We start from the raw sequence: 27808 nt of genomic DNA on the forward strand, positions 1-27808 counted from the left end.
GAAGGAGTCCAGCTTTCCTATGGTGGCTTGGAGACACAGACCGAAAATAGACAGAGAATCCGACCCTTCCCACCAAAAACCTTGTATTTCATTACCGTCAGTGGCCTCATTAGGTAGATTTCTTCTCCCTTCCCAAATGGTCACTGGTACAGGAAGCGATTGGTAACCCAACCCAGCAAGGGCACAGACAACATAAAAAAATAAAATAAAAACCCTACAGAGGCTTTCCCTCTTCCTCATTCAACCCAAACCCACCAAGAAAGTTTTGGCTCGAGTACCACTTTAACGATTATCCACACCTCACCCCAATAAACCAAAGACAAATGTAGTATAATAAAAATTTTATTTACCCGAAATAACGGTGTAAACCTCTATAATGTACAGTATAAATACAATATATCTCTGCATACATGTAAACCAAGGCTTGTTCGGCCCACGGGTTGATATATACAGGGTTAAATACAGCTATGTACATACAAGTCAGGCGTGAGAACTCTGCTATGGAAAGACGAGAATGGTGACATTCCTCCATACTGCGTGCCGGAGGACGGAGCTTCTCAACCTGCCATTATCAGTCATCAGTATTAGATCCTGGAGATACACACAGTGCATGATGGGAGCTGTACTTCTCCCTTACAGTCATTTTAAAAACAGGCACCTCCAACCATCTTTTTAGAAAAAAATAAAAATTAAATACTTAACTCCATGATTGCACGTAAAAAATACAGTTTATGGTATCACCTCTACCTATATGGCCAAAAGCATGGAGGACCCTCCCCACCAATGATGGAATTGAGGTGTCTCCCCTGAAGGGTCCTGTTAATACTCCATCATTCAAAGACATAGTAGACAATTGTGCTCCTCCAACCTTGTGGTAACAGCTTGGGGAAGACCCCAATAAGGAGAAGCTCCATAAAAAGACATGGATTGACCAGTTTGGTGTAGAGGAATATGAGTGGCCCCCACAGAGCCCCAACCTCATGGTTTTAGAATGTGATGGTATGGTGTCCAAAAACTTTTGGCCATATAGTGTGCGATATAATCCCTGAAGAAAAAAAATCAGAACACTGTAAGCACAGACTATCTACATATGTATAGGTTCCTCTCACATGTAGACCCTCCGTAACCTCACTCTGTAACAGTCTCTTCTAACAGGAACCAAGTTGCAGACCACAAAATGTTGGAGAGCGTTACACCAGCTCCAACCTGATGATGACCGTTTGATCTTTAGGCTGTAAAGTAATTAACACTGGAAAATCCTTCTCTAATTACCCATGAGCCCTTACTATTAGAGCTCTGGTGCCCAACTTTGGTGCTTGCCTTGAAACACTTGGACAGTCAGTGGTGGGAGAGTTGGTTTTGTAAAGGAGCTGTAATGACATTGATCTCTAGGAGTCTCAAGTAACATGTCCCCACTCTCTGACTGTCTTCTGCAAAATGTTTTCAACCACATGTAAAAATGTAAGTCTTCAGTCTGACAATCTACTGCAACATTGCATATACTTAATATAATGCGTGGCCTTTTGTTCATATCAGAGGCTGTAGTTGAGGTCCTCTTTACTTCACAAGTTGACAACCAGTGTCCTAGAGTAAGATTATTGCTGAGAAATGTGGCACCATCATCCATAGTAGATGATGCTGGGCCCATGTTGGGTGTAATCCTTTGCCCATAGTAGATAAATCAGGCCCATGTTGGGTTCCATGCATTTTCCATGGTGGATGATATCAGGTCTGTGTTGGGTACCATCCATTGTCCATGGTAGAGATATCAGGCCCATATTGGGTACAATCCATTGCTTATGGTAGATGATGTGAGGGTTATGTTGGGTATCATCCATTGTCCATGGTAGATTACATCAGGTAAACATTGGGTACCATCCATTTCCCATGGTAGATGATGTCAGGTCTACATTGGGTACCATCCATTGTCCATGGTAGAAGATGTCTGGTCTACATTAGGTATTATCCAAAACACCTCCTCCCTATTAGTCTTGGAAAGCCTTCATACTATTTCGCGAGTCAATGAAAATCCATCATGGCTACAAGCCATACCAGATGGCATCATGAAGATTTGAAGAGAGTTCTAAAATCATAGCTTTTGAGCAGAGGACCTCGGAAGTCCAGAATTCAAAAGAAAAAGGCGACCAGCACCCCCAAAATTCCAGGCTATTGCTACACAACCTTTGACAGAAGATTATATTTCTTCCCTTGTCCATAATTATCCACCAATATGGAACTCCAGTAAACAGAACCATCTAGACAATCCAGGCACTCCTCAGCAGCCTCTGGTGTCTCTGTGTAGATAACACATTTAAATTGTTCTCCAAGCAGGAAAAACCTTCAATCGGGAAATGTCAAATGTCCCATCAGTGAGGGTGCGGGCGCCGCAGGACGTATCGGGAAGCAGACTCCAGGCTCCACTTGCATTTATCCAGGATGCGCTGGCATTCTTCCTTGCTGAAGCGGCAGATGTTGTAGAGCTGTTCCACCTGGGGAGAGGAAATAATGCGCAACATTAGAACCCAACTCAAAGGTGTAAATCCAATTCCAGTTCTTAAATAATACTCGAGGAACCCTCTTGGTGACTGGGACACCTTGCATTAGAGCTTCCTTACAGTTGTATGGGCCCCTCTTCTGTACAGACATTGCTTACTCTGCTATCACTGCACACCGAGTTTCCCACAATGTGCATTAGAACCTGCAGCAAGTCAGATTTAGCCCGCCTCATTTTCTGGCAGGAGGACACCCAGCATCTACTAGACCAGTGGTCTCCAAGGTGCGTCCCTTTGCTTGCTTAGATCTGGCCCTTGGGGCACTATTTCATCCACTGATACCAACAATGGGGCATAATTCCTGCCCACTGACACTCATCAAGGCTACCAATGACAACAATGATGGGGCACTATTCCTCCCACTGACACCAACAATGGGGCATTGTTTTTTTTTCCCACTGATGTTGGTACCTTTTCTACTCCCAGTGGACACAGTCCAATATAAGCAGATTAAAAACTTCAACTTAAAAATAATGGGGACAGGTTTGCAGTTTACGCCATTCCTTTTTGAAGTGGTTCTCTGTACAGTTTCATATTCTTTTACTAAAAACCTGAACTTTTGAATGACCCCTAAAACTAAAAAGAACTCTGATATAAGCAGTGTGGGGGGCATTTAAAACATGCTCACCTTTAAAGACTGCACGGCCCGTGTTACGTCCCCTCCATAGTTGCGCAGAGCCTCGCGGCTCTCTTCTGTCGTCACTCCATGTACGCACTCCTCCACCTGCACAACAGAAAACAAGTTTAGGTAAATATACACCTGCGTTCAAGGTGTGTGAAGTAGGTTTGATGGATGGTTAACGTGGATGTTTGAACTCTGCTTTAGACCCTACGGTGCATTGTAGACCTGGATTCACCGAAAGTCTACAAGATATTTGCCTTCACGGCTGTTGTTAACCAATGGAACTTTGTATTGTGTATTCAGTAATGCTGAACAACCAGTTCTGCTTTGTTGTAGCTGCGATTATTCCCAAAAACAGGTCAACAAAGAAAAGCTTCTCAAGGATCTCAGAAGAATTTCAATTGAGCCCCTGATTTCCCTGAAGGCAACTAGAAGAAAGCTGCATCTGACATGTCTCTGGGCCTGGTGTATCAAGTTCAACTTTAAAGTGAAAGCCTACGCTCCGTTGAACTCCAGCCAATCCAGTGGAAGTCAAAGTCCATCATAAATAAAGTCCAATCTGCATCATCAGGCCACAAACCTCCTTCCCGACCTCTAATGGCAGCTTTCGGATTTACATCATATATATATACTAGATCAGTGCTGGGACAAGGTCATCCAGTGCCTGGGGCAAAGATGCCAAACTGCATACCCCCCCCCCCCCCCCCCATTCATGATACACAAGCTTAGGGGATCCTACTCCCAGCAGTCTCTCTCTTGTCCAAATCACTACTCCTGTCAGCCTTGTAACATATGGAAGGCCCTCCATCCCTACAGTAAACCATTGCGCCCAGGAAAGCTGTCCCTCCTGGCCACCCCTTGTACTAGATTTAGAAGCAAATCCTGAAAGACATTTTTATCATTGATCATAAGATGGGTCAATACAGAGCCAGTTAGGTTTCTATTATACGGCAAAAAATCCGCACCCCACCCACCAAGTGACAAAGGACTTTGGGGAGGGGGCAAATTAGAAAATCTAAGACCACAATGTCCATCTTAAAGCTACCATAAGCAGTACATCCCACTCCAGCCAAACATCATGATCTTGGGTCTCTAAGCCAAAAGTATGCAAGGAGCCTTTGCAAATACCAGCCAGTGCCCCCCCCCCCCCCTCCCCCCTGAGTGATGAAGGGGGAAGTTCGTGGAACAGGATGGCAGATGAATTGGGACCACCATCAGTCTACACTGAGTTTTACACCTACACACAGACATCTCAGTCTCCTCACCTCCTTAATCTTCTTTTGAAGCTCAGCGTCTGCAGTAATGGCTCTGTACCCCGCGGGTTTACTTTCTGCTGGCAGACGAGGGACCGGGTGCGTCTCTCCTGGAACCGGGATCGAAGAAGATGGGAATTTATCTTTATTGCGAATCATCTGTTGCATGGGGTGATCCACTGTAGGGGGGCTAAGAAATCGATCCTTAGGAGCCGACATTTTTGGTTTAGGAGGAGGTAGGGGTCGGATGTTGGTAATCATACGCCGTGGTGGAAGGTCGCTCATTCTTCTTGGGGACGGGTCACGTGGTGGCGATGCTATGCTCTCCAGATCCCGCCCACGTTGCTTGGGTGTGTGGTGGCTTTGTGGCTTGTTGTTCATTAAGTCAAAGTCAGAGAGGGACTCCAAGCTTCTAGACAGACCTGTGGATAGAAGTCAGAGCAGGTGAGAGGAGAGAATGAGAAAATTGGGGACAATGAGAACTACAAAGTTATAGAATAGAGAGGAAGAATGGAGAGGATGACAGTAAGGAGAGGATGGATGGAGAAGATGATAGTATGGAGAGGATGAATGGAGAAAATGATAGTATGGAGAGGATGGATGGAGAGGATAACATTAGGGAGAGGATGGATGGGAAGGAAGCCATTAAAGAGAGGAAGGGTGGAGAAGATGACAGTAGGGTGTGGAAGGATGGAGAGAATGACAATAAGGAGAAGAGCATGGAGATGATGACAGTAAATAGAGGATGGGTGGAAAGGATGACATTAGGGACAGGATAGAGGGAGAGGATGACAGTAAGGAGAAGGATGGAGAGGATGACAATAAGCAGAGGATGACAATAAGCAGAGGTTGACTTTAGGGAGATGATGGATGGAGAGGGTGGATGGAGAGGGTGACAGTAAGGAGAGAATCAATGGAGAGGATGACATTAGGGAGAGGGTGACAGTAAGGAGAATAAGGATGGAGAAGATGACAGTAAGGAGAGGAAGGATGGAGAAAATTACAGTAAGGGAGAGGATTGATGGAGAACATGACAGTAAAGGAGAAGACGGATGGAGAGGATGACCAGATGGAGAGTAAGGATGAGATCAGCGTGTTTGCAACTTCACGTGCCTGCGCCTGCCAGGAAGCTGACACACCACAGCGCTAATCACAGGTAGTGAGACATTTCCCGATCTGTGCACTACCTGTGATCAGAGATGCGGAGTGTCAGCTTCCTGGCGGGCGTGGGCACGTTGAGTTGAGAATACGCCTGAGCTCATTGTTAATGGGGAGGATGACAGCGAGAAGAAGGATGGAGAGGATGAGAGCAAGGAGAAGAAGGATGGAGAGGATGAGAGCAAGGAGAAGAAGGATGGAGAGGATGAGAACAAGGAGAAGAAGGATGGAGAGGATGAGAGCAAGGAGAGGAAGGATGGAGAGGATGAGAACAAGGAGAAGGATGGAGAGGATGAGAACAAGGAGAAGAAGGATGGAGAGGATGAGAACAAGGAGAGGAAGGATGGCGAGGATGAGAACAAGGAGAAGAAGGATGGAGAGGATGAGAACAAGGGGAAGAAGGATGGAGAGGATGAGAACAAAGAGAAGAAGGATGGAGGGGATGAGAGCAAGGGGAAGAAGGATGGAGAGGATGAGAGCAAGGAGTAGAAGGATGGAGAGGATGAGAACAAAGAGAAGAAGGATGGAGGGGATGAGAGCAAGGGGAAGAAGGATGGAGAGGATGAGAGCAAGGAGTAGAAGGATGGAGAGGATGAGAACAAGGAGAAGAATGATGGAGAGGATGAGAACAAGGAGAAGAAGGATGGAGAGGATGAGAACAAGGAGAGGAAGGATGGCGAGGATGAGAACAAGGAGAAGAAGGATGGAGAGGATGAGAACAAGGGGAAGAAGGATGGAGAGGATGAGAACAAAGAGAAGAAGGATGGAGGGGATGAGAGCAAGGGGAAGAAGGATGGAGAGGATGAGAGCAAGGAGTAGAAGGATGGAGAGGATGAGAACAAAGAGAAGAAGGATGGAGGGGATGAGAGCAAGGGGAAGAAGGATGGAGAGGATGAGAGCAAGGAGTAGAAGGATGGAGAGGATGAGAACAAGGGGAAGAAGGATGGAGAAGATGAGAACAAGGGGAAGAAGGATGGAGAAGATGAGAGCAAGAGGAAGAAGGATGGAGAGGATGAGAGCAAGGGGAAGAAGGATGGAGGGGATGAGAGCAAGGGGAAGAAGGATGGAGAGGATGAGAGCAAGGGGAAGAAGGATGGAGAGGATGAGAGCAAGGGGAAGAAGGATGGAGAGGATGACAGCAAGGAGAAGGACGATGGAGAGGATGAGAGCAAGGAGAAGGATGTAGAGGATGACAGCAAGGAGAAGAATGATGGAGAGGATGACAGCAAGGAGAAGAATGATATAGAGGATGACAGCAAGGAGAAGAATGATGGAGAGGATGACAGCAAGGAGAAGAATGATGGAGAGGATGACAGCAAGGAGAAGAATGATGGAGAGGATGACAGCAAGGAGAAGAATGATGGAGAGGATGACAGCAAGGAGAAGAATGATGGAGAGGATGACAGCAAGGAGAAGAATGATGGAGAGGATGACAGCAAGGAGAAGAATGATGGAGAGGATGACAGCAAGGAGAAGAATGATGGAGAGGATGACAGCAAGGAGAAGAATGATGGAGAGGATGACAGCAAGGAGAAGATGAATGTGGAGGATGACAAGATGGAGAGGATGACAGTAAGGAGATGATGGATGGAGAGGATGGAAGTAAGGAGATGATGGGTGGAGAGGATGGCAGTAAGGAGAGGATGGATGGAGAGGATGGCAGTAAGGAGAGGATGGCAGTAAGGAGAGGATGGATAGAGAGGAGGACAGTTAGGTGAGGATGGATATGATCACTCAATAGACATGTGTCTATTATTGACCCAACAAATTATGTAACTAGAAAAGTAGAGGAAAAAAGGAATGAAGAAAACAGGATGGAAGGAAGGGTGACAATGAAAAGGGAAGTGAAAGAATGAGGGTAATGGTTGCTTCCAGAAGACACCTACGTTGCATACGCATCATCTTCTCTTCGGCTTTGATGCGGCTAGCAACGCCCCCTCCTGCTCTCCGCTGACCTTCTTTTGCTCGGATTCTTTTGCTGAAAGAAACAAAAAGTTAATGAGTATATGGTGGGAGGAGATATGTATGATTATCTTCTTGATCCAGAGGCATTGAGGCACTTACTTATTTTCTGCATCCACAAGAGAGATCTTCCCAAGATTGCTCAACAAGCTGATAGAGTTTCGGGAGCGTGCCAAGTCCTCCGGAGAGATGACGGAAGGGGGGAATGGTCCAATTCTAACAGTCCGCTGATTCTGTCCTCTCCAGGGCTGAGAGTCTGACCTGGAGGAAGCAAAATTAGAGCCATGTAATCTACGATTACCAAACAGGCGAACCACTTTAGGGTTGATTTACTAAAACTGGGAAGTGAATATCAGGATCAGCTGTGCATGGTAGCCAATCAGCTTCTAAATTCAACGTGTTCAATTAAGCTTTTACAATGGCCATAAATGGTAATGGCCATAAACTTTCAGGGGAAGAGCTGAAATATGTGGCCAGGGAAAGGGAAGTTGGGAATGACTGGCCTGCAGCCTTCTAATCGGATGAATAACACATGATGAATGATGGATGAATGGCCAGTTATGAATGAAAAATAGACGTCATGATTTCTAGACCAATGAATGACCAGTAATGAGATAAACAATGGATAAACAATAGATGATGAAGGTCCAATATGTTTAATGCCTTACCCAACATCAATGACGGTGACAACGTCCCCAGCTTCCAGCGGCAGCCAAGAGGGATTGTTCACTTCTTGAAGAACACAAACCTCTTGTGGTTTCACCTGAAGAGATAAGTTGACCATAAGATAATGAACTAAGAACAGGGGTCAAATAAGAAACGGGCTTGGTGGAGGAATAGGAAGTAATGAGCCTTAGAACCATAGACATGACTGTAGGAGAATGTTGCCGATAACTTGACATATAAGCATGACTGAATTATTTAGATATCTAAAAAGAGGACTTTATTAGGAACGTATTTCTGTAATTCATTGGAAAGGGACAGGGATGGAGATGCACTATATGGCCAAACATTTTGGACACCTGACCACAACACCTGTATGATCTTGTTGGACATCCCATTCCAAAACCATGGGGGGCGAATATGGAGTTTCTTCCAACAGATCTTCTGGGAAGACTTTCAGCAAGATTTTGGAGGGTGTCTATGGGGATTTGAGCCCATTTGTGAGGTCAGGTACTGTTGTCAGATAGGAAAAAACCTAAATCAGTTGGTGTTGGATATCCTATACTAAAACCATTGTCATTAATATGGAGTTGCCCCCATTGGATCAATAACAGCCTCCACTCCACTGGGAAGGCTTTCCACAAGATTTTGGAGGGTGTCTATGGGAATCGGAGTCCATTTCTGAGGGCATCAGGTACTGATATTGGATGAGAAGGCCTGGTTTACAACTGGCCTTCCAGTCCATTCCAAAGGTGCTCAGTAGGGTTGAGGTCAGGGCTCTGTGCAGGACACTTGGGTTCATCCACACTGGTTAAACCATATATTTATGGAGCTGGCTTTGTACACGGGGGGAGCACAGTCCTGATGGAACAGAAAAGGGTCTTCAAACTATTACCAGAGGGTTGGAAGAGCACAATTGTCTACAATGTCTTTGCATGACGTATTAACAGGACCCTTTACTTGAAACACCTAAGTGGCATAATTTGTTCATATACTGTATGGAACACATTGTAGGGGTGAGTAAGGATATATATTTCACTTACATCTTGGAGAAGGCTGATGAGAGTGGCGAAATTAGGCCTCTGTTCAGGTTTGTGTGCCCAACACTTCATCATGATGTTGTACAAAGCGAGAGGACAATCATCTGGATGTTCCAATCGCTCTCCTTCTCGGTCAATCTTCATTAAAATCTGGAGACAGGAACACAGATATATAAATTTCGGTTCTGTGAGACTTACGGATAAATGTTGAAGATGAAACTCTATGAGAGCACCAAGTTACCTGTCTCCCAGCAAGGCCCAACCAGGGCTCCTGTCCATAGGTGAACATTTCCCACATGGTGACCCCAAACATCCAGACATCTGATGAGTGTGAGAAGGTACCAATCTTCAAGCTTTCTGGTGAACACCTGTCACAAAGAAGGCAAATAGTGGGCAAATTAGTGATTTGGGATTCCCAGAGATTACCCAATGTTCTGATGAGTATCCTCAACCTCCCACCATAGGATTGATCCACTAGTGCCCTACTATGTTCTGACTCCCTTCCTCACCATGCAAAGGGTATCCTGCGGTGAGCAGACATGATGTATTGTTCATCGTTCGCCCTCAGCGCTCTTGTCAGGCCAAAATCACCGATCTTTACCATTTCTTCATTCATGAGCAGGACATTCCGTGTTGCCAGATCCCTGTGGATGAACTTCTGGTTTTCAAGATAGCTCATCCCAGAGGCGATCTGGATGCAGTACGACCACAAGAGCTGCAGAGGATATGCTCCATAGCGAGAACGCAGAGCATCATGTAGAGATCCGAGAGGTGCCAACTCTGTGACCTGAGATGGAAGAAGGAAAGAAACAAGAGGGTAATTATCCAGCTACACACATCACATCCCCATTTGCCTTTCTGGAGGGAGGGGACAAACTAAGTGTCACCCTGACGGAGGGGGGGGGCAGACTTAGAGTCCCCTCTTGCATTAAACTGGCGTGAGAGAAGAAAAAGAGAACGTTGGGACTTTAAATGAGGCGGTGACCGGGTAAGGTCAGTTGCCTCCATCCCTATTTGAATAAAGCAATCAGGATGACTGAGGGTTGGGACTTTCAATGAAGCAGGCAGGTGTAAAACATTTAAATTTATTGGAAAATCAATGGTAAGTTGCATGAGGGTAATCATGAGTACACCAAGAAGACCAATATATTCCATTCAATGGGTAAACATACAGCAATAACAATTGACCACTAAAAATACAAATCACATATTACAAGTGATCATTAAGTAAGTAAAACATAGTTGGCATAAAACATGGCATATAGTAGCTCTATGCATTTCGTTGGATGGAATATATTGGTCTTCTTGGTGTACTCATGATTACCCTCATGCAACTTACCATTGATTTTCCAATAAGTATAAATGTTTTACACCTGCCTGCTTCATTTAAAGTCCCAACCCTCAGTCATCCTGATTGCTTTATTAAACTGGTGTGGATAAAAATGACCCCATCAAGAGAACCAACCACTCACCATTTTCATTGGCTGGGTCAGAACTACCCCATAGAGTCGGATGAGATGTTGGTGATCCAGGGCGTACATGGAATTCACTTCTTGCAGGAAGTCCTGAAGAATTTCAGGGTCAGAGCTGGCATCTGTACGGAGGGTTTTCACAGCAACATTCACCTGAAAAAAGACAAAGACGGTGAAGATAAGACCACTGCAGAGTAACAGGACATGATAGGAGGACTGAGAGCTCAGGGAACTGGAAGACATATAGGAAGAGGATACTCACTATCCTTCCACCGGGAATCCTCCACTCTCCTCTACGGACCACCCCAAAGCAACCATCCCCCAGACGCTCCATCAGGTGCAGGTCTCGGTCATTCATCAGACACTTCAAGGAGTAGTCACTTTCCCCACGGTGGGAGGAGGGCGACAGCAATAGGGTGGGGGGTGATGAGGTGTCCAGATCTGAGGGTGATTCGGGGCCTTCAGGGCCTCTGTTTGCAAACATCTAAAAGAGGAGAAAAAGAAGACAATAATTAGAACAGGTTCTGAATGTGGATTTCCCAACAGTAGCTTGTGTCTCTGCCCCTCCCCCAATGGTGAGCTCAGTAGTATGTGTCCTTGCCCCTCCCACAAAACGCTCACCTTGTACATCCATGTTTTGGGGCGGATGAGTGGCTTCCTTCGCTTTAAAGCTTCTAAGAGTCTTCTCTGAGCTGAAAAATAGAACACGGCAAGTCAGGCATGAGGCATGGGGCACTGCAGCTCCTCCACATTCATTTAAAGTGAACTGGTAATTTGGAGATCTTGCAACTTCCTTGACCAGGGTAGAGGTGGTAGCACTGCATTGTGGGATATGAGGAGATCTAAGCTACAACTGCCAATATATCGTCATTGCAGAGCCACCAACAATACTTTATTACAGATTCAGACCAGCTTCTGACCTGTAGGCACTAAGCATAAGCCATGGCCGCTGCAAGAACTCCTCAAACTCAAAGCCAAGTAGAATTTGCTTTCTGGATGGTGACTCTGCCCGGGTTCCATCCACCAAGGGTTTGGGGGATTTTGGTGGAAAACACTTTGTCTCCATTACAGTCTCTTGTGTTATAAATCAGGGAAAGGGCAGCGGAGGAGATTGAGGTAAAGAGAAGGGAGATGGGTTCCTTCTGGGACCTGTGTGTGTCCGGGTTGTAGGATGACACATCCAATCCATCGATACCTCACACCTCATTATAAAGCTAAGCGGTGACCTCATTCCTGGAGGAACCGGGTCATGTGACACACCTGAGTCACCCGGTACACGTGAGAATGTTCAGTGACAACTGGCAGAACAACATAAACACGCATGAAGGGGGGGACATTATGTAATGTACAGTATGAAGACAACTTTCCCAATCGTGGTCCAACCCCCTTCCATGTCCCCGGAGAACCTATTATTGTTATGAATCATCAGAGAAGGAGCGCAGGGTGCAGCATGGGGACACCGTGAACTCAGCTGCCTGGGACACACATGTCAGGGATAACAATGGAGGGGGGGTAAAGGAAGAGTAGGGGTGTCACAGCAAAATTATTCATCTCCAAGGAGATGACGGGGATGCCATACTTCATACAACCGGCTGCATGGAGCCTGACCTTACAAAGTACTCTACATATGACCAGCCAATGACAATACTCTACATATGTCCGGCCAATGACAATACTCTATATATGTCCAGCCAATGACAATACTCTACATATGTCTGGCCAATGACAATACTCTACATATGTCCGGCCAATGACAATACTCTACATATGTCCAGCCAATGACAATACTCTACATATGTCTGGCCAATGACAATACTCTACATATGTCCGGCCAATGACAATACTCTACATATGTCCGGCCAATGACAATACTCTACACATGTCCGGCCAATGACAATACTCTACACATGTCCGGCCAATGAAAATACTCTACATATGTCCGGCCAATGACAATACTCTACATATGTCCGGCCAATGACAATACTCTACATATGTCCGGCCAATGACAATACTCTACATATGTCCGGCCAATGACAATACTCTACATATGTCCGGCCAATGACAATACTCTACATATGTCCGGCCAATGACAATACTCTACATATGTCCGGCCAATGACAATACACTATATATAACCAGTCAATGGCCGCCCAGTGACAATACTCTACATATGGCCGGCCATTGACAGTACACTACAGATAACCAGTCAGTGGCTGGCCAGTGACAATACTCTACATATGGCCGGCCAGTGACAATACTCTACATATGGCCGGCCAGTGACAATACTCTACATATGGCCGGCCAGTGACAATACTCTACATATGGCCGGCCAGTGACAATACTCTACAAATGACCAGCCAGTGACAATACTCTACATATAACCAGTCAGTGGCCGGCCAGTGACAATACTCTACATATGGCCGGCCAGTGACAATACTCTACATATGACCGGCCAGTCAATGACTGGCTAGTGACAATACTCTACATTAAGGCCGGCCAGTGACAGTACTCTACATATGACCAGCCAGTGACAGTACTCTACATATGGCCGGCCAGTGACAGTATTCTACATATGGCCGGCCAGTGACAGTACTCTACATATGGCCGGCCAGTGACAGTACTCTACATATGGCCGGCCAGTGACAGTACTCTACATATGGCCGGCCAGTGACAGTACTCTACATATGGCCGGCCAGTGACAGTACTCTACATTTAACCATTCAGTCACAGTACTCCACATATGACCCTCCAGTGACAGTACACTACATATGGCCGGCCAGTGACAATACTCTACATATGGCCGGCCAGTGACAGTACTCTACATTTAACCATTCAGTCACAGTACTCCACATATGACCCTCCAGTGACAGTACACTACATATGGCCGGCCAGTGACAATACTCTACATATGGCCGGCCAGTGACAGTACACTACATATGGCCGGCCAGTGACAATACTCTACATATGGCCGGCCAGTGACAGTACTCTACATTTAACCATTCAGTCACAGTACTCCACATATGACCCTCCAGTGACAGTACTCTACATGTGGCTGACCAGTGACATTATTCTACATATGACCCTCCTGTGACAATACTCTACATATGACCGGCAAGTGACAGTACTTCACATATCACCCTCCAGTGACAGTATTCTACTTATGACCGGACAGTGCTTCACATATATCCGGCCAGTGACAGTACTCTACTTGTGGCTGGCCAGTTACAGTACTCCACATATGGCCGGCTAGTGACGGTACTACACATATGACCCCCCCCCCCCCCAGTGACAGTACATATAACCCCCCCTCAGTGACAGTACTCCACATATGGCTGGCCAGTGACGGTACCCCACATATGGCCAGCTAGTGACAGTAATACACATATGACCCCCCCAGTGACAGTACATATAACCCCCCCTCAGTGACAGTACTCCACATATGGCTGGCCAGTGACAGTACTCCACATATGGCTGGCCAGTGACAGTACTCCACATATCGCCCCCCCCCAGTGACAGTGCTCCACATATGACCCCCCCAGTGACAGTACACCACATATGACCCCCCCAGTGACAGTACTCCACATATGGCTGGCCGGTGATAGTACTCCACATATGCCCCCCCCCAGTGACAGTACTCCACATATGCCCCCCAGTGACAGTACTCCACATATGACCCCCCCAGTGACAGTACTCCACATATGACCCCCCCCCCAGTGACAGTACATATAAACCCCCCTCAGTGACAGTACTCCACATATGGCTGGCCAGTGACAGTACTCCACATAAGCCCCCCCTCCCCCCAGTGACAGTACTCCACATATGCCCCCCCCAGTGACAGTGCTCCACATATGCCCCCCCCCCCAGTGACAGTACTCCACATATGACCCCCCCCCCCCCCCCAGTGACAGTACATCTAACCCCTCCTCAGTGACAGTACTCCACATATGGCTGGCCAGTGACAGTGCTCCACATATGACCCCCCCCGTGACAGTACTCCACATATGCCCCCCCCCCAGTGACAGTGCTCCACATATGACCCCCCCCCCCCATGACAGTACTCCACATATGCCCCCCCCAGTGACAGTACTCCACATATGCCCCCCCCCAGTGACAGTGCTCCACATATGACCCCCCCCCCCCATGACAGTACTCCACATATGCCCCCCCCAGTGACAGTACTCCACATATGCCCCCCCCCAGTGACAGTACTCCACATATGCCCCCCCAGTGACAGTACTCCACATATGCCCCCCCAGTGACAGTACTCCACATATGCCCCCCCCCAGTGACAGTGCTCCACATATTACCCCCCCCCCCCAGTGACAGTACTCCACATATGACCACCCCTCCAGTGACAGTACTCCACATATGACCCCAAACCACATATGACCCCCCCAGTGACAGTACTCCACATATGACCCCCCCAGTAATGGTACTCTACATATGACCCCCCCCCCCCCCCCGTGACAGTACTCCACATGTGGCCAGCCAGTGACAGTACTGTATGTCAGATCTCCGAGTATACACAGCATATTTATGGTAAGGCTGCTCCTCTCTTACCTGGTCTCCCCATCCCGATATTGTCCAGGTCGAAAGGTTTGACAAAGTCGAAGTGTCCCGGTCGGGTGACATTGAGCTCATCACGGATCCTCTTGTAGAACTGTTCAAGTTGGACCTCCCGTAAGAGTTGGGTGAGCCAGTCGCTCCCCTCTTCGGTCACCATCTCCACACCTGACACTGGAGAAATACAGAGAGACATCAGTTCAGGTCTACGGCAGTGCGGAGTTCTGAGGTCTCATGTGTGAGCGCTGAGTCTTCTATAGACACATGTGTACAGTCAATACATCCGACACGCTGTATACACAAACAACACACAGTAAGCCACGCCCTCTCACTGTACGGTACCTCATGTACACGCTCACGTGTGGAATGTCTATGGACGACATGTTCCAACACGGGAGGAATGAGGAAGACTTCACAGAGAAAACAAAACACTCGTCATGTTACAGAACGCAAAGTGAGACTTCCAGAGATTACCCGGAGAACACATAACATTGCCAGGACCAGCAGTGAGATAATGTTCCTAGGATGGCTAGTGAGATAATTTTACCCTGTCAGCATTCCTGGCACCAGCCAAACGGATAATATTCCCCCATCACCATTCCCTGGACCAGCAAGCAAATAGCATTCCCCCATCACCCTTTCCGAGACCACCAAACAGATAACATTCCCCCATTGCCATTCCCGGGACCACCAAGCAGATAATATTCCCCCATCACCATTTCTGAGACCACCAAACAGATAATATTCCCCATCACTATTTCTAAGACCTCCAAACAGATAAAATTCCCCCCATCACCCTTTCTAGGACCACCAAGAAGATAATATTCCCCCATCACCATTTCTGAGACCAACAAACATAATATTCCCCATCACTATTTCTAAGACCACCAAACAGATAAAATTCCCCCATCACCCTTTCTAGGACCACCAAGAAGATAATATTCCCCCATCACCATTTCTGAGACCACCAAACAGATAATATTCCCCATCACTATTTCTAAGACCACCAAACAGATAAAATTCCCCCATCACCCTTTCTAGGACCACCAAGATAATATTCCCCCATCACCATTTCTGAGACCACCAAACAGATAATATTCCCCATCACTATTTCTAAGACCACCAAACAGATAAAATTCCCCCATCACCCTTTCTAGGACCACCAAAAAGATAATATTCCCCCATCACCATTTCTGAGACCACCAAACAGATAATATTCCCCATCACTATTTCTAAGACCACCAAACAGATAAAATTCCCCCCATCACCCTTTCTAGGACCACCAAGAAGATAATATTCCCCCATCACCATTTCTGAGACCACCAAACAGATAATATTCCCCATCACTATTTCTAAGACCACCAAACAGATAAAATTCCCCCCATCACCCTTTCTATGACCACCAAGCAGATAATATTCCCCCATCACCATTTCTGAGACCACCAAACAGATAATATTCCCCCATCCCCATTCCCTGGACCAGCAAGCAAATAACATTCCCCCATCACCCTTTCCGAGACCACCAAACAGATAACATTCCCCCATTGCCATTCCCGGGACCACCAAGCAGATAATATTCCCCCATCACCCTTTCCGAGACCACCAAACAGATAACATTCCCCCATTGCCATTCCCGGGACCACCAAGCAGATAATATTCCCCCATCACCATTTCTGAGACCACCAAACAGATAATATTCCCCATCACTATTTCTAAGACCTCCAAACAGATAAAATTCCCCCCATCACCCTTTCTATGACCACCAAGAAGATAATATTCCCCCATCACCATTTCTGAGACCAACAAACATAATATTCCCCATCACTATTTCTAAGACCACCAAACAGATAAAATTCCCCCATCACCCTTTCTAGGACCACCAAGAAGATAATATTCCCCCATTACCATTTCTGAGACCAACAAACAGATAATATTCTCCATTAATATTTCGAAGCCCTTGTACACATGGTCGGACATTCTGACAACCAAATCCGTCAGATTTTTTCCGACGGATTTTGTCCAAAACTGTTGCATACACACGGACAAAGTTGTCGGAAAATCCGATCTTTCGTAACGTGATGACGTAATTTCGTTACGACGGGACTACGTTCATGCTAGTAGCCAATAGCTTTGGTGTAGGAATTTGATCTCAGCATGGGTGGCACTTTGTCCGATCGGAATTCTCTACACATGATCGGACAAAGTCCAATTGGATCATGTTGTTGGAAAATGTTACCGGCAAGTTGGAAAACTTGGTCCGTCAGATAGTCTGACGGAAACAGTCCGATGGAGACCACACACAGTCGGATTATCTGACAACACGGTCCGATCGGACACATTCCGTCAGAATCTCCGACCATGTGTGCAAGGGCTAAGACCGCCAAACAGATAAAATTCCCCCATCACCCTTTCTAGGACCACCAAGAAGATAATATTCCCCCATCACCATTTCCGAGACCACCAAACATATAACATTCCCTTATCACCCTTTCTAGGACCACCAAAAAGATAATATTCCCCCATTACCATTTCAGAGACTACCAAACAGATAACATTCCCCATCAGTATTCCTGAGACCACCAAGCAGAAAACATTCTCCCATCACTATTCCCGAGATCACCAAACAGACCATTCCAAAGACCACCAAGCAGATAACATTCTCCCATCACTATTCCCGAGATCACCAAACAGACCATTCCAAAGACCACCAAGCAGATAACATTCTCCCATCACTATTCCCGAGATCACCAAACAGACCATTCCAAAGACCACCAAGCAGAAAACATTCTCCCATCACTATTCCCGAGATCACCAAACAGACCATTCCAAAGACCACCAAGCAGATAACATTCCCCACCAGTATTGCTGAGACCACCAAGCAGATAACATTCTCCCATCACCATTCCTCAAAGAACACAGAGACATTTCCTGGTTACGTCAATGAAGGGGAAGGGGACAATTTCAACCTATCTACTATTCCTTTGAGATTGGCCAACCAGAAGTTATCTGGAGGAAAGTTGCAGAATATCTTTGTGAAGATGTACAGGCTGGTCACCTTTCTCTAAAATCAGGCACAGTCTAGATTGGGTCATCTGACCACATATGTTACAATGTGATTGTACAAGCTTTAGATGTAACAACAGCTGACCTTAATGGATCGTTCAGGCCACTGCCAAGGTTTGGCCAACCCACTGTACAATGAGATTGTAATGGGTATTGCCGGTGGAGGAGACACGATGAATAGTGAACCTCCAGAACCCCAGACGTTTGGGAAGCTAGGGGCTTGTGGTGGGGCAGAGGTAGATTTATAAATAGATTGTGTATGGAGGGCAGGGTGGGAGGAGCCTTAATGTAATAATGAGATTGCAATGTGTATTACTGGAGGAGGAGACATTTCTATAGACTGGGGGTGAACTGTCAGAACCCAGAAGTGCGGGAAGCCCATGGCCGGGCAGAGGTAGATCTATAAATGGATTGTGCATGGAGGGCAGAGTGGGAGGAGCCTTATTATAATAATGGGATCATAATATGTATTACTGTAGAAGAAGACACTTCCATAGACCAGGGGTGAACCTCCATAACCCAAACGTTTGGGAGGTCCAGGGCTGGTGGTGGGTGCCGAGATAAATGAATAAATAGATTGTGTATGGAGAGCAGTGTGCGAGGAGCCTTATTATAATAATAGGATCATAATGCATATTATTGGAGGAGCAGACCCTTCCATAGACCAGGGATGAACCTCCAAAACACCTGAAGATTGGGAGGTTGAGGGCCAGTGGTGGGGCCGAGGTAGAGCTGTAAAAAGATTGTGTATGGATTGCAGAGTGGGAGGAGCCTTATTGTAATAATGGGATTGGGATGTGTATGGCCTGAGGAGGCACATTCATAGACCAGGGGTGAACTGCCAGAAGCCCAGAAGTGTAGGAGATCCAGGGCCAGTGGTGAGGGTCAGTGGTGAGGCCGAGGTGGGGGCCAGTGGTGAGGCCGAGGCAGATCTACAAATAGATTGTTAGTGGAGGGCAGAATAGGAGAAGCCCTATTATAATAATAGGATCATAATGTGTATTACTGGAGGAGGAGACACTTTCATAGACCAGGGGTGAACCTTCAGAATCCAGCTATTCTGGAAGCCCAAGACCAGTGGTGGTGCCAAGGTAGATCTATAAATTGATTGCTTATAGAGGGCAGAGTGGAAGGAGTGTTTTTATAATACTGAGATTGCAATGTGTATGATTGGTGGAGGAAACATTTCCATCGACCAAGGGTGAGTCTCCAGAATCCCAGGATTTTGGGATATCCAGGCCTGGCAGTGGGACCGACGTAGATCTACAAATAGATTGTTAGTGGAGGGCAGAATAGGAGGAGCCCTATTATAACAATGGGATCATAATGTGTATTACTGGAGGAGGAGATACTTCCATAGACCGGGGGTGAACCTCCAGAATCCAGCCATTCAGGAAGCCCAAGACCAGTGGTGGTGCCAAGGTAGATCTATACATTGATTGCGTATAGAGGGCAGAGTGGAAGGAGTGTTTTTATAATACTGAGATTGCAATGTGTATGATTGGTGGAGGAGACATTTCCATAGACCAGGGAGGAACCTCCAAAATGAAGATGTTTAGGCCCTTGTACACACGGTCGGAGAATCCGTCGGAATGTGTCCTATCGGACCGTGTTGTTGGATAATCCGACTGTGTGTGGTATGCATCGGACTGATTCCGTCGGAATAACCGTCGGACCCAATTTTCCAACTTGTTGAAAATATTTTCCAACCAACTGGTTCGATCGGACATACTCCGATCATGTGTAGAGAATTTTGATCGGACTAAGTGCTACGCATGCTCAGATCAAATTCCTACATCAAAGCTATTGGCTACTAGCCTGAACGTAGTCCCATCGTAACGAAATTACGTCATCACGTTCTAAATGATCGGATTTTTCGACAACTTAGTCCGACCGTGTGTATGCAACAGTTTCGGACAAGATCCGACGGATTTGGTTGTCGAAATCTCCGACCGTGTGTACAGGGGCCCAGGGCCGGTGGTGGGGCCGCCGAGATAGATCTAGAAATAATAGGCTTGCATGGAGGGCAGTATGGGAAAAGCCTTATTATAATAATGGGATTGTAACATGTATGGCCTGAGGAAACACTTCCATAGACCAGGGGTGAATCTCCAGAACCCCAGAAGTTTTGCGATATCCAGGGCTGGCAATGGGACCGACGTAGATCTACAAATAGATTGTTAGTGGAGGGCAGAGTTGGAGAGGAGCCCTATTATAATAATGGGATCATAATGTGTATTACTGGAGGAGGAGATACTTCCATAGATCAGGAGTGAACCTCCAGAATCCAGCCATTCAGGAAGCCCAAGACCAGTGGTGGGGCCAAGGTAGATCTATGATTGCGTATAGAGGGCAGAGTGAAAGGAGTGTTTTTAATATAATAATGGGGTTGCATTAATTAACATCAGTTAGTTAAAGATGAGTCAGTTCAGCGTCTCCTCACACCTCGGGGTGCCAGCCTCGCCCTCCAATCTTCATAAACAGGATATTGACAATAAATCCGGCCTGTCATTATCCTGTCTGCCTGAAGCGCAGGGACTGTCTGGGCGGATTTTAGGCCGGGCACAGCTTATATTTTGCTGGAGATCTAAAAATAACAGGAGGATCATCCGGGAAGCTGGAAACGTAATCAGTAATGTGGTCATTGCTTTCAGAACAATAACTACATTTTTAAAAACGTAGTTTGGGTTATCTTAGGACAGCGATGGCGAACTGCGGCACCCCAGATGTTTTGGAACTACATTTCCCATGATGCTCATGCACTCTGCAGTGCAGCTGAGCATCATGGGAAATGTGGTTCCAAAACATCTGGGGGTGCCAAGGTTTGCCATCACGATCTTAGGCTATGGCCTCTTTTTTACTGCTTACAGACAGCAACTAATGAAGGCCACCCCAGGGAAAGAGAGCCTTGACTGATGGGGTCGTGACCAGGTGCCAGACAAAGGAGACGATTGGTTGAAAACATGGGGATGGCATGGGCCTGAGCTCAGTGAATTCTGTGTCTTTCGGAAGAACTGGATGGAAGAGATTAGATCAGATTGGACTGGTCAGTTGTTTACATTCAGAATTGAGGAAACATTGGACCTTCTCATATCAAAAAGCCTTGCAAACGGAGTATGGGTGACCTGCGTGAAATGTTTAAAGTAGTCAAAAATCATATAAAAAAAAGTTTAAATACTTGCAAACTTTTACACTTTAAGAAAAAGTAAACTGCAGATTCTCAAGATTAAAAAGAAACTGTCCTGACTTCCTTTGGCCAATGACGACATCACCTGCCCGGTTGACCCTGCTGGGGAACGTCAATGGGGTCCCAGCGCTGTCCTGGGGGAACCAAGAGCTTCTCTGCAGATCTGGAGCTTTTCCGAAAAGTCGAGTGTAGGTCTAAAACAGATCCCACAATGCACTGCGTTGGGTGCCACTCTGCTGGTCTCCCCGGTTGCAGCATTGCATTGTGGGACGTGCATACAGGTCGGTGCGCCACCGGCAGATCGCCATCGCCTGGGATCTGCCAGTGGCAGGTGGCCTTTGCCATCACAACAGCTAATTTGAAGTCCACGTACATTTTTTTTTTATTATATGGAGTGGTGAGGGGGTCACATCCCCTGTCAAGTTTTTATTTCCGTTGGTGTCTCCATTGGGAGGTTCACCCTTCTACTGTATATCCACTTCCAGACCGGGACTTTTCTGCCACTTTTTTTGTTCACAAGGAACAATCAGTGTTTTTTGCTAGAAAATGAGTTTGTACCCCTAAACATTATATATTTTATTAAAGCAGAGGCCCTGGACAATAAATTGAAGTTATTGCAATTTTTTTTGTGTAGCGCTTTTTCAAATGCATTTTAAAAAAATACACTTTTTTTTATTTTAGTGCAAAAAAAAATAAAAAATACAATACACGACCCAATTTTTTTGTAAAATATAAAAGACGAGGTTATGTCGAGTAAATAAATACCAAACACATCACCGGCGACAAGCGACGTCAATTTTACTGTTTATAGGTGACACTTTAAAAGCCTTTACAGGTTATCGCTTTAGCTTTACAGGGGAGGTCTGGAGCTAGAATTAGTTCCCATGATCTGTCTCGTTCGTGGTGATACCTCACACGTGGGGGCGATCGCTGTTAGCGTGCGTGTGGGACTGAGGCGCACTTTCGCCTTTGCGTGTGAACACGGTGAGATGGGGGCCCCACTGGCTCACCAGGGGTAATAGTTATCTGATGACTATGGGGCCCCACTGGCTCACCAAGGATTTTCTGGGTCTTTAATCCGGATTCTTGTTCCTCAATAGAAAACTGAATGACCCCCATACTGGACATGTCACCAAGCCAGGCAAAAAGTTCAGGGGGAGGACCGCAGTCGGGAATGGTTAATCAGGACTGAGCAATGGAATGCCAAAACAATGGACCTAGAAATTGCTGAGCGTTCAATCAGGAATCGTGTTCCCCCCCGAAGAAAACAATGACCACCATACCGGTCATGTGACCAACCCAGATGATAACCTCAAAGGAAAGGTTTGACGGCTCAACAGACACAATGAGGACATTCCGGTTTCTCCTCTTTTCACTTCTAGTGATGACGAATTGGCCTGTCCTCCAGATAATCATGGTGGATGAAATGAAGTGTTGAAAAGCATAAGGCCGGGGGGGGGGGGGAATACATTCTATATATAAACCAGACTACGGCCAGGCAAAACCAAGATGGAGTCGGACTCAGGGATACCAATTAACCATGAGCAGCCCCACTCAGTGCCAAGCGGCAGCTCTCAGTTGATTGGTGCCACATCAACATTCACCAAGCAGACCGGGCTTCTTCAGAACCAGGGGTTAGCAAGTTCCATAGGATTCCAGTCTGTTGTCTTTCAAAAGGGCAAACACAGCTTTGGCTTGCCCTGATGTCTGATCTGCAGTTCTGAGACATCCACTTTTTTTTTTTTTGGAGGGGGGGGGGGGGGGTTCCTTTATTTTATTTATTACACTTTATAAAGACAACAGACTACAAATCGTATGGAAAAAAGCTGAGTTTTGTCCTGAAGAAGTGGGTGATGTCCATCAAACGCACTGCCATTGGGGTGTTAGGGGTTGCAAGGCCAGCTGCAAGTGTGAACAACCCTTTATGGGCTATATGATCCAATGTACAGAAAATGGAAGCCCCGCTCCAAGATTTTGTCTGCTTTTTGCAAATTCTGCTTGGCATTGAGTGGACCTGATTATTGTTGGTTGGTATCCCCAGATCCGGCTCCATCTCGGTTCTGTCTGACCATATTCTGGTTAACTCATAGATGAAAATTTGTGATATATCACACGTATGAACCCCTGATAGGACCACAGCTAGAATACGGGGTCCGGTGTTGTGATTAGAGAAGAGCTCAGGTGTGTTCGCATGGTCCACGTGCAGAGCCCGCCAGGAAGTCGGTGCAGCGCTGCACTAATCACAGGAAATGAGACATTGCCTGAGCTCATCCTTAGTTGTGATATATGTATGAACCTCACCATAGGGCCACATCTATAATACGGGGGGCGGTGTTGTGATATATTCTAGGTATGAACCCCTAATGGGGTCACATTTAGAATACGGGGGCCGGTGTTGTGATAAATTATATATATGAACCCCTAATGGGGTCACATCTAGATTACAGGGGCCGGTGTTGTGATAAATTATATATATGAACCCCTAATGGGGTCACATCTAGATTACAGGGGCCGGTGTTGTGATAAATTATATATATGAACCCCTAATGGGGTCACATCTAGATTACAGGGGCCGGTGTTGTGATAAATTATATATATGAACCCCTAATGGGGCCACATCTAGAATACGGGGGCCGGTGTTGTGATATATTCTAGGTATGAACCCCTAATGGGGTCACATCTAGAATACGGGGGCCGGTGTTGTGATATATTATATATATGAACCCCTAATGGGGTCACATCTAGAATACGGGGGCCGGTGTTGTGATATATTCTAGGTATGAACCCCTAATGGGGTCACATCTAGAATACGGGGGCTGGTGTTGTGATAAATTAAATATATGAACCCCTAATGGGGTCACATCTAGAATACGAGGTCCGGTGTTGTGATATATTCTAGGTATGAACCCCTAATGGGGTCACATCTAGAATATGAGGGCCAGTGCTGTGATATATTATATATATATGACCCCCCCCCCCCCCCCCCGATAAGGCCACATCTAGAATTCAGGGTCATGGGTAGTCCACATCTAGAATACGGGGGCCGATATTGTAATAAATTATATATATGAACCCCAAATGGGGCCACATCTAGAATACGGGGGCCGGTGTTGTGATATATTATATATATATGAACCTCCCCCCCCAGATAAGGCCACATCTAGAATTCAGGGTCATGGGTAGTCCACATCTAGAATACAGGGGCCGATATTGTAATAAATTATATATATGAACCCCTAATGGGGCCACATCTAGAATACGGGGGCCGGTGTTGTGATATATTATATGTATGAACCCCGATAAAGCCACATCTAGAATTCGGGGTCACGGGTAGGGCCACATCTAGAATTCGGGGTCACGGGTAGGGCCACATCTAGAATTTGGGATCATGGGTAGGGCCACATCTAGAATTCGGGGTCACAGGTAGGGCCACATCTAGAATTTGGGGTCATGGGTAGGGCCACATCTAGAATTCGGGGGCCCCCGGTAGGGCCACATCTAGAATTCGGGGGCCGGTGTTGAACATTCCAGAGGTGTGGGGAGATGAGAGCAGACATCGAATGATAATAACAATAATTAGAGGGAGAGTTATGTAAGACTCCCTGGTGGCAAGAAGAGTATAAATATGCGGTGAGACTCTGCACAGCCCTCGATTACCGCGGCCGCACCCCTCGCATGTCTTCACGTGTGGAGGGTGTGATTGGAGCTGCGCCCAGATGGGCCACACGTGTGTTCTGTGTGCTGCCTCGGGATCTCCGTGTTTTGTGTCCCGTGTATGGCTGCACACGTGTGTACTGACCCCCCCCCTTGTCATGGACCATGGAGGAGGGGGTGCTGAGAGACGGAGAGGTGGAGTGACTGGGAGGACGATGGATTGGTGGGGCTGGATATTTTTATGTAAGAGCCGTTCATACCAAACTATAGACCTACAATCTGCACACACACACATATCTGTGCACTGCGTTCAGTTTTAGTAATCGTTTTGAAAGATGTCTCAGGGGTCAGGAAGAAGTAATGCACAGAGATCAGGGGTCAGGAAGAAGTAATGCACAGAGATCAGGGGTCAGGAAGAAGTAATGCACAGAGATCAGGGGTCAGGAAGAAGTAATGCACAGAGATCAGGGGTCAGGAAGAAGTAGCGCACAGAGATCAGGGGTCTAGAGGAAGTAACGCACAGAGATCAGGGGTCGGGAGGAAGTAACGCACAGAGATCAGGGGTCGGGAGGAAGTAACGCACAGAGAGCAGGGGTCGGGAGGAAGTAATGCACAGAGAGCAGGGGTCGGGAGGAAGTAACGCACAGAGATCAGGGGTCGGGAGGAAGTAACGCACAGAGATCAGGGGTCGGGAGGAAGTAACGCACAGAGATCAGGGGTCGGGAGGAAGTAACGCACAGAGATCAGGGGTCGGGAGTAAGTAACGCATAGAGATCAGGGGTCGGGAGGAAGTAACGCACAGAGATCAGGGGTCGGGAGTAAGTAACGCATAGAGATCAGGGGTCGGGAGGAAGTAACGCACAGAGATCAGGGGTCGGGAGTAAGTAACGCATAGAGATCAGGGGTCAGGAGTAAGTAACGCACAGAGATCAGGGGTCGGGAGTAAGTAACGCATAGAGATCAGGGGTCGGGAGTAAGTAACGCACAGAGATCAGGGGTCGGGAGGAAGTATTGCACAGAGATCAGGGGTTGGGAAGAAAGAAGGCACAGAGATCAGGGGTCAGGAGAAAAGAAGGCACAGAGATCAGGGGTCAGGAGGAAGTAACGCACAGAGATCAGGGTCGGGAGGAAGTAACGCACAGAGATCAGGGGTCGGGAGGAAGTTACGCACAGAGATCAGGGGTCGGGAGGAAGTAACACACAGAGAGCAGGGGTCAGGAGTAAGTAACGCACAGAGATCAGGGGCCGGGAGGAAGTAACGCACAGAGATCAGGGGTCTGGAGTAAGTAACGCACTGAGAGCAGGGGTCAGGAGTAAGTAATGCACTGAGAGCAGGGCTCAGGGGGCAGCTCATCAATCCATTATTAGTGGTGGTGGCTGCATTTGTTTTCTTCTTCTAGGCCCCCCCCCCCTCTGTTTTCACCTGGTGATCTGGCCAGTAACATGCCTCCTGTACTACAGCACCCCCCCCCCCCTTGCACTCTAGAGTAGGGAGCGTAGGGGGGACCTTTGGACAACAGCATTGCCAACAGAATTACTGGCCAGGTCACCAGGTAAGGATAGAAAAAAGCAAGCCTAAAAAAGAAAACGAATGCAGCCGTCACATCTAAGAATTTGTAAGCTGTGATATAATAAGGGTGGGGGGATGATGTCAAAGGTGGAGTATAGAGCACAGGGAACCAGTGCAGGTGCCCCTAACTCCTCACCCACATTAGTGATCTGATGTCTATGGGACCTCACTGGCTCATCAGGGGCAATAGTGATCTGATGACTATGGGGCCCCACTGATTTATTGGGATAATAGTGATCTGATGTCTATGGGGCCCCACTGATTTATTGGGATAATAGTGATCTGATGACTATGGGGCCCCACTGATTTATTGGGATAATAGTGATCTGATGTCTATGGGGCCCCACTGATTTATTGGGATAATAGTGATCTGATGACTATGGGGCCCCACTGATTTATTGAGATAATAGTGATCTGATGTCTATGGGGCCCCACTGATTTATTGGGATAATAGTGATCTGATGTCTATGGGGCCCCACTGATTTATTGGGATAATAGTGATCTGATGTCTATGGGGCCCCACTGATTTATTGGGATAATAGAGATCTGATGTCTATGGGGCCCCACTGATTTATTGGGATAATAGTGATCTGATGTCTATGGGGCCCCACTGATTTATTGGGATAATAGTGATCAATACATTTGGAAAGTTCAATCCAATCAATCAATTTGCATGGGATGACCAGGAAAGCTCAGTCGGTCACGCACAGCCTGCAGATACCTGTGAAGGGGCCCCGCAGTGTGTAAATAGGAAGTCATATACACAGGCGCCCCTCCCCCACACAATTCATTATCTTCATAATGAGGTGAGGCCGCCCCCTGCAGGGGTGGGAAATAATCCAATCAACACAATCATTCCTCATCACCATACAATCATCACTCCTTATCCAATGTACTCCTCCAGCAACTGACCCCCACCCCCATACAATCACCTGACCCCCCTCCCCCCGATACAATCACCTGGGAGGGGGTGCACCCCATAATAAAGCCCCCCCCCCCAAGACTCCATCAGACAACAGCGACACCCAATTCAGACCGATCGATCACTG

At 46.9% G+C, this 27808-nt stretch overlaps 1 protein-coding gene across 4 annotated transcripts in view; it reads right to left on the reverse strand.

Annotated features, from left to right (window-relative positions):
• Window positions 1–326: 326 nt before the first annotated feature.
• Window positions 327–27808, reverse strand: part of LOC143981434 (activated CDC42 kinase 1-like) — a 30742-nt gene continuing 3260 nt past the window's right edge. For 3 of the 4 annotated variants that reach the window (XM_077479271.1, XM_077479269.1, XM_077479268.1), the window contains exons 2-14: window positions 15283–15459; window positions 11344–11414; window positions 10985–11206; window positions 10723–10875; window positions 9760–10037; window positions 9492–9618; window positions 9254–9400; window positions 8216–8310; window positions 7650–7808; window positions 7472–7563; window positions 4440–4849; window positions 3181–3276; window positions 327–2489 (exon numbers count right to left, since the gene is read on the reverse strand). In XM_077479271.1, coding sequence (XP_077335397.1) covers window positions 2367–2489; window positions 3181–3276; window positions 4440–4849; window positions 7472–7563; window positions 7650–7808; window positions 8216–8310; window positions 9254–9400; window positions 9492–9618; window positions 9760–10037; window positions 10723–10875; window positions 10985–11206; window positions 11344–11414; window positions 15283–15445 — 2136 coding nt within the window. In that variant the 5' untranslated portion in view covers window positions 15446–15459 and the 3' untranslated portion in view covers window positions 327–2366. Of the gene's footprint in view, window positions 2490–3180; window positions 3277–4439; window positions 4850–7471; window positions 7564–7649; window positions 7809–8215; window positions 8311–9253; window positions 9401–9491; window positions 9619–9759; window positions 10038–10722; window positions 10876–10984; window positions 11207–11343; window positions 11415–15282; window positions 17005–17122; window positions 20097–27808 lie in introns of those variants that run through there. The other variant, XM_077479270.1, reaches the window with a different exon arrangement.

This window comes from Lithobates pipiens, unplaced genomic scaffold (genome assembly GCF_037356315.1).
Source record: "Lithobates pipiens isolate NorthernLeopardFrog02 unplaced genomic scaffold, aLitPip1_a1.2 Scaffold_157, whole genome shotgun sequence".
Lineage (NCBI taxonomy): Eukaryota > Metazoa > Chordata > Amphibia > Anura > Ranidae > Lithobates > Lithobates pipiens.